The sequence below is a fragment of the Apteryx rowi genome, unplaced genomic scaffold (genome assembly GCF_003343035.1).
Source record: "Apteryx rowi isolate R43461 unplaced genomic scaffold, aptRow1 scaffold_2, whole genome shotgun sequence".
NCBI classification, from domain to species: Eukaryota; Metazoa; Chordata; class Aves; order Apterygiformes; family Apterygidae; genus Apteryx; species Apteryx rowi.
In genome coordinates this window covers 7,052,859-7,060,387 of record NW_020448307.1, presented here as the reverse complement: position 1 = coordinate 7,060,387, position 7,529 = coordinate 7,052,859, and the positions used below count along the sequence as shown (strand labels likewise).

At 54.5% G+C, this 7,529-nt stretch overlaps 1 protein-coding gene across 1 annotated transcript in view; it reads left to right on the top strand.

Annotated features, from left to right (window-relative positions):
* Positions 1–5,283: 5,283 nt before the first annotated feature.
* CSF1R (colony stimulating factor 1 receptor) overlaps positions 5,284–7,529 on the top strand; it is a 23,561-nt gene continuing 21,315 nt past the window's right edge. Inside the window, exon 1 of the mRNA XM_026063445.1 lies at positions 5,284–5,476. Coding sequence (XP_025919230.1) covers positions 5,428–5,476 — 49 coding nt within the window. The 5' untranslated portion in view covers positions 5,284–5,427. The remainder of the gene's footprint in view (positions 5,477–7,529) is intronic.

Sequence of the window (7,529 nt, the reverse complement as noted above, 5' to 3'; positions counted from 1 at the left end):
GTGGGAAATGGCTCTTCCCCTTCTTCCCAGTCAGGTCTCACCAGCTCTCCAGGGTGGGGAGACACAGCACCGCAGATACAGGGTACTGGGCAGTGGGTTAGGTTTTGGCTGTGGGGAAATCCAGGGTCCGCCTGTGTAAAACTGGGCAGATATGGAGAAGGGGATTTCACAGACATCTCCTTTTGGGGGCTTTTTCTAAAATGGGATGTCAGCTAATGCATTATGGAGGCAAACACCCTGCTCCAATGCACAGGCGCTAGGGAAGGTCTCCAGCTGGGCTTGGTACCTACTTCGAATCCCGGGATCAGCGTGGCCAGTTTGCAGTGCAAATTGCACAGCCTCATGCATGCCCACATGGACTGGAGAGCAGAGGGCTGCCAAGTCAGGCCCAGGGAGCACAGCTGCAGCCTGGGGTCTCTGGGACATGCCCTGATGGATCCAGAGGGCTCTGGCAAAGGCAGGGGAACTGCTCCAGTTTAGCCCAGGCGGCACTTGGAGAGATGGCTCTTCTTGCTGGACTGCAAGGAGGCAGGAAGGCCAGCTGGAGCGGAGGGTGTACTGGGAGGCCTGCAGTGTCCCACTTGTTCTTATCCCTTCCTCCTTTATGGAGCACACAGAAGCTACAAAGGCCTACGAAACTTGCCCAAAGCGTGCTCGCTGCCCTCTCCCCCCCACTGTGCTAATCAGCTGGGATCATGCTGTTACTCTGCAGCATCCCTGAAGGGAAACAGCACCTGCCTCCACACTGTCTGCCAGAAACCATCCTGGGGCAAGGAAAAAAACAGAGTTCAGACTGAGGTACCAAAGAGTTAACATTCTCCTAGGTTTACAGATGTATTTGTAGGACTTGTACTATGTCACATCTATAGCCATGAGATATTATTTTTATGCTGTAAACTTTTACAAATATGTTTTTAAAGAAAAAGTTTAAAATTAAAGGTGTTTCTTCTTTTTGCAAAGTGTCATCTCCTCCTTTGTTTGCCTAGTTTCAGCTGCTTCCACCTGCATCCACTCATATGGGTTGGGAATAYAGCTTAACTGTATCATGGGTGAAGGCTAAGCATGTTAATACGCTGTGCATGACCCCAACGCTTAGCAAAAGCCAAGCTGGAAACCAGGCAGAGAGAAGCACAGTGGGGCAACAGCTGAGCCCAGGGATGTGGAAAGGAGCAGGGGCTGCGAACAGGGCGGGATCTGCCCCAGCTCTCTGGTAACAGGCCAGCCTGTGGGTCATGCTGCACTGAGTGGAGGTGAGTGGATGGAAGGACAATCAAGCTATCGGAAGATGCACCGGAAACATGTGCATCCTGAACCCCAGCGCTGGGGGCTTGCCCACTGCTGGGTCTGGGCTTGGGTCCAGGTAGGGATGTGGGTCTGCCAGGCTGGAGCAGCACSGGATCGGAGGGAGGTGTGGGAACGCCACAGCGCAGTTGATTTTTCTCCATAGTGTGATGGCTCAGGGCAGTGGGAGAGAGGGGGGCTAGCAATGGGAGCAGGGCACCAGCAGGAGTCATGGTGCACAGAGCTCCTCATGTCTGGCTCTCCTCTGAGCTGAGTTCTCCTCCCCTCCTTCTGGGAGGATCATTTACCCTCTAAAGATGAAACCCCAAAGTGCTGGCTCCCCACACTATCACCCTCTCATCCCAGGTCCTTCTGACTCTCTTCTTTCCTCCTGCTCTCCTCACCTTCCTCCTGCTACCACCCCAAAAGTGCTGCAGTTCCCCAGCCACATGGGAAACAGTCACCTCCTGGAGTCCAGTCCAAAGCTGCCTCCTCTCTGTGGCTCCGCTAAAACTGCTCCTCTCCAAAACTACCCCAGACTGCTGAGCAGAGCCGTTTGCAGCCAGCTTGGAGCCGTATGCTTGGAAAGGCTGAGGCTGCTGTACAAAGAGGATTTTGAACTGAGGCTCAAATATATTGACTTTGTCCCAATTTTCAGGCTGTGTGATGCTGCCCCAGTGCAAGTCCTGGCCAGCAGCAGTCATGCCCGTTTGCACAGGGATTCATACACCCCGGCTGCTAGAAACCCTTTGTGTACCCCAAAGGCCCAAGGCACCGGCTGCAGCAGGAGACAAGTTCAAGTCCCAGCAAGGCTTCTCTTTGCAGCATGGCCTGYCCTGAGCTCCCATCTCTGCTCCGTTTCCTAAAGAGGATGTCTGCAGGCTCCCTGACCAGCTCAGGCCGATTCTTCCCAGCTTTGCTCTGAGTCACCTGGCACTGCTCAGTCGTGTCAGAGCATTTTTCTCCAGGAGCTGAATCAGCAGGGTAAAAAAATCACCTCATCTCCAGAGAGGTTGCAGCAAAGGCTTGCAGAGAAGCAGGGAGGGGAGCTTGTTAGCTCTCAGCCAAGAACCTGGCTCCCACTCATTGCCTGATCCCCATCCAGCAGGTCTTTTGCGTGTGGAGACACACTGAGAAGGAGTTGCTGGGAGGGAAATGAGTAGCTGGACCCTGCATCCTCCAGCAAGACATTTTCCCCACCTGAAACAAGTTTCTCTCCTCTTTGGTAGCAAGGACATATGATGAGACAGGCATCTTGCATAGGAGTCCAGGGAAGCATAGAAATTCAGACTGTGCCCTTGGAGACAAACATGGCCTGCTGCACCAGTCAGGCTCCCCACAGCAGGACTTTTAGCTATCTGGGTACCGACAGCTGACTCAGGACATGGCTGTTGATGCTGTGGCCAGTTGTACACAGTGCAGTGGTCCCACAGGGCTGCGACGGCCAGACCCCACTCCCACCTGGGAAACCAGTCTGGGCTCCCAGTGCTTACAACCACTCTCCCCTCCACAGTCCGCCCATGGCCAAACAGGCAGTGGGCAGGTCTCATGCCATCTCCTAGCACACCATCTTGGCCATGAGGGCCTCCACAAAAATCCTTGGGCTTCAGGCGACTCAAAGTAAGACTACAGCTCCTCTGAGAGTAATGCTGCTTCTTGCTCAGAGCTGCTTGGGCATATGGGCCCACCTGGGCAAACAGCATCAGCTGGCCATGCAAAGCAGAGGTCTTCTGCATAAAGCTGGATCTGCACAAGCCTGGCTCAGCTCTCATTACGGCTGTGTCAACCCATTCATGACAGCCTGGGGAAGAAAGCCCCGAGCAATAGCAGCTGTGCCCACCCCAATAACACTCCAGTGGCTGAGCTGCTGCTTGCAACYGCAGGATTTGGGGGTGCCACCCACAGGCAGGAAGAGACTGGCCACCAGTGAGGCAGAAAGCCCAGCAGATAGCCTGTTCCACCAGCCTGAGCATCCCCAGGTATGCCTAGCCCAGCTTAGGGACCATGTGCACTGGCTGTGACTTGTCACCTGTGGACTGCTGCCATCAGAGAGGCTCTGCAAGGGGCTCCTCAAAGGCAAGAAGGGAGGCTGAGAGATTGTTTCCCTTCTCTGCTAACAACCTGTCTGGTTTAATACTTGTTCACGCTACTGAGTCAGTTCTCTCTGAGCTGGCATTTGTTCCTGGAAAAAAAAAAAAACTTAAAAGAAGAAGGAGGGAAACAAACATCCTTTAAAAAGCCCCTTTGGCTCGAAAGGAGGAAAGATAATCAGCCAGACATCTCCTGCGGCCCAGCCACTCTCCAAGCCCCCAGCTCTGGGCAGGAGCCCACCACGCTGTCTCTGCTTCATGTTCTTCTTCCCCATGTCCTGCCAGGAAAAACTGCTGAGAGGAAATCTTCTCCAGCCAAAAGCTGCCGTTTCTTCTCTTCGGACTCCTGCGCTGCTCAGCTCCCTCGTGCTCTCCAGCCACCCCTCTGGCCAAAACCTAGAGCTTTCTCCTCATTCCCATGACTCTTAGTCATCTTCAGCACAGTCAGCCATGCTCTCATCTCTTGGCGCCCAAAATATTGTCTTCCCAATACCTCTCTAATTGCCCCTTTGGAGAATCCCCCAAGCCCGTTCCCCTCCAGTTTGCAGAGGCACGAGGTGGACTCCTCTGTCAGGGACTTTTGAGCTGCAAGTGCAGATTCAACAGCCACCTCTGTGCAAATGCTTCAGTAAATCCTGACTCTTTTTGTCCAAATTAGGCAGCCCATCTCCCTGACAACTCCCTGCTGAGAGCAGATGAGCAGCTGTGGCTCAGTGCAGCTAATTCAGAGTCCTGAAGTGCTCCAGGACCTCTTTCTCAGCCTGTGCTACCAGGTGGTGGTTATAAGTTCGTACCCCAGCGCYGTCATTATCGAGGTTGAACTTTTGCTGCAACGTGAGGTTAACTAGCATTGCAGCAGAGAGCAAGGGGGACCGTGCATCTCCCTTGACCTGCTAACATTTTGCTGACCTGACTGTTCCTTAGCAAGTTGTTTTGCTTCAATCCTATCCTCACCCTCAAATTTGGAAGAGGTGCAGTCCAGGAGAGGGTTAACAAAGCGCYTCATTACTGCTCCCAGGTGCCAACCAGCCTGGCAATCAGAAACCAGCTGTGAAAARCCTCCCCACCAAAGCCAGCCCTACRAGATGGAAGATCCCTGCAGAYGTGAGGGCAGTGGGGCAGGTGGGGTGTGCTCCCTGGGGCCAGGGAGGAGGGCTCTTGGTGGAGCCTGCAGCCTGGCAGTGGCTCCCTGTCCCCTTTGATGGCTGCAGCGCTCTGGGATGGCCACGTCTCCATGTGGCTAGAGCAGGGCAGTGGTGTGGCCCCACGAGGCTCAGGGCCACAAGGTCCCTCTCTGCCCTGGGGTTCATGCCCTCAGTTGAAACCAAGTAATTTGTTGCCCTCGGGGGCCTTTGCCACCTGGGAGACATCCTGGGCCAAGCCTGAGGCCTCTTCATGGACCTGTTGTAGGGGAGATGAGCCCACCATGCTTCTGGACAGGTCCTCAGGGCCCAAAGCCAGCAAGAGCCACAAGGCCTGAGGTGAAATTTGTCCTGCTGAGGTAAAACTTAGTCCTCCACCACTCAGGTAGGTCCCAGCCTGGCTCTTTTCCTCCCCAAGCAGGAGGCGAGAGCRCAGCAGTGCCTGGTGGGGCTGGGTGGCTTTCGCCAGGGTGAATCTGGGCGGCCCAAACCCCAGAGCGGTGGAGTGGCCCTCGGGGAGGTCTGGGGCCGAGCCCCCTCCCCACGGCAGGACCTGCAGCGGGCGCGCAGCCCCGACGGTGGGGCACCAGCAGGGCGGCGGGACGCGCTCGCCCCAGGTCCCYTCCCTGCCCCACCTCTGCGAACCGGCTTTGTCACTGGTGACGTCTCAAAACATTGCCGCCTTTTCGKTTTTTTTGTCTTCCCTCCCATTTCAAAAACGAACTCAAAATAAAAAAAGAAGTAATTTTTTAACTTGTGGTCAACTCAAAAAGGAGAAGCTCCTATCAAGAGAGCGCTGGCGACGGCGCCCGTGCGGAGAGGCGCCTGCCGCTYGAGCGGGTCTCTTCAGCTGCCCCCAGGGTCTTCGCTGCAGCCCAACTCCGAGCTGGGGAGGCGCCACCATCCCTGGGAAGATGGGCCCTGGCCTCCTGGTGCTGCTGACCGCYGCCGGCCTCTGGCACGGTAGGTCCGCGAGCCCTCCAGAGCTCCCCTGTTGCCACGTCTCTCCACAGCGGTTCTAGGATGTGGCTTGGGTTTCCCGAGGGTATTGCGTGAGCGCGGAGATATGGGAGAACCCTCTTGTCCCAGCCTGTCCTCAGGCGACATGGGGTGACAGCCCCCCCAAAAGCCTTGTCCWTGCTGGGGAAGGGGGAAATGCCACGGTTTGACCAAAGGACGCTTGGCTCTCAGCYGCAAAGGGCAAAGCTGAGCTCCCAGTCGTGTCCACCCAAGCCCCAAAGCACTTGTGTGGGCCTGTGGGATGGGATGTGGCAGTCAGGCAGGCTCAAGGAGCCTTGGAGGAGGCAGATAACAGGTGAGCGGGTGAACATGCCCACTCCACYGCGGGTGCTTAGCTGCAGGGAAGAGACAATAACCAGGGCTGTAGCACTGTGCAGGGCTGGCTGCAGTGCAGGAGGAGGGCAGTGATGGAGAGAGGCTGTGTCGCTAATCCATGCTGACTCTGGATCTCAGCTGGGCTGAGGGCTCACTTTGGCTGCCTGTTTCCCTGCCAGGGGAAGGCCAAGCTGTATAGAAAGGATCTCAGCAGCAGGGAGAGAGGTGGTTTGGGTCTGGGGGTGGGTTAGGAGGAAGAAGAGATGCAGCAGAAAGTGTGCCCCAAGGGCACACTCTCTGGAAAAAAACATTTGCACAAACAGGGCAAGAGCTGGAGATGCTTCGCCTACAGGTGAGAAAAAGCTGGGAAAGACACCTCTAGAAGCCCCTTTCAATGCACTTCCTTGGTGGTAGGAGAGTGGTGTCTGAGGATTGCTGTTCTTTGGTGGTATTGGYTTGTGCAAAAGGGCTGTAGAGCCAGGTGTTAGACCCTGTGATGGAAACTGAATTCAGGCARCCAACATGAGAAGGTGAATACAGTTGGTTTTTGAGGCCGATGAGGTGGCCAAGAGCTCATCAACCTCAAGAAAGAGTCACTAAGCCAGTTTTGAGGTTTGCAACCAAACACACAGAAATCGTCCCCTGTTCCCTGGTTTTGTCACTGTTCTGGTTCAGGGAGTCCGGCCTGAATTCCTTGTCATGCTTGTTCTTGCTTCCAGCCCCTTTCTTTCCAGCCCCTGCAGCCATTGTCAGGCTCCTGAGGAACAACTGTCTTTAGCATCTTTGGACCCAGTTTTRTTTTTTAGGTGTTGCTTTCTGATTTCCAGGTGGGACAGGACRCTAGAGCATCTTTTGTGAGACTCTCACCAGCTTGACTGTTGGAAGAGGGATTTTTAACACTTTCCTATCCTGCCACAGTCTGACCACAGGACTCAGTGTTTAATCCCTTGTACGATGTTAGCCCACTGGAGAGAGTGTTGGTGTAGGAGCAGTTGCTCCACTGGTCATCCCTGTAAAGCACTGAAGAGTGTATTTGGGTGAGCATTGGTTTGTAGAGAATATTTGTTTCTCTTGTTTTTTAAGGTAATAAGGACTGGGCACCTCTGATGTACRTGTGTGAGATCATAGCAAGATCTGTCAGGATCTCCCAAAAGGTTCCCTAAGGCACCCGGGCGATGCAGGTTACCAGCCATGACATCCTCCTAAGACAGTCTGCCAGGGAGTTAAAAACATGCTATTCTCAGTGTCATGGCTCTTGGCCAYCTCCAGCACAAAGCCCTGGCATGCTGAGGCTGTCTAAAGCAATCTCCTCAGCCTGAAGCTAGGGTTGGAGCCTGACTCTCTTCTCCTGCCTTTTGGATTGCGGATGCATGTTCTGAGCATACCTATGGCCGATGCAGTGTGACCCTTGGGCCATACTGCCTTGGGACTTGACTTCTCACTGGGGGAAGTGTCGTGCATACAAATCTCAGCTTCAGATAAAGCAGAGGAAGGATTTGAAACCTGAGCATCCCATGTCTGTGTTCTTGGCTATCTAGAGAGGTCTTCCAGGGGGTTTTGGCATTTTTGTTGTGGATGAATCTAAGCCTCTGAGGAAGAAGCAYCAAGCAGAGAGTGGCACTGGACCTGCTTCTCTCCCCCCTGGTACAGTAGGTGACTTTCTCAGGAAGGTGTCCTCATA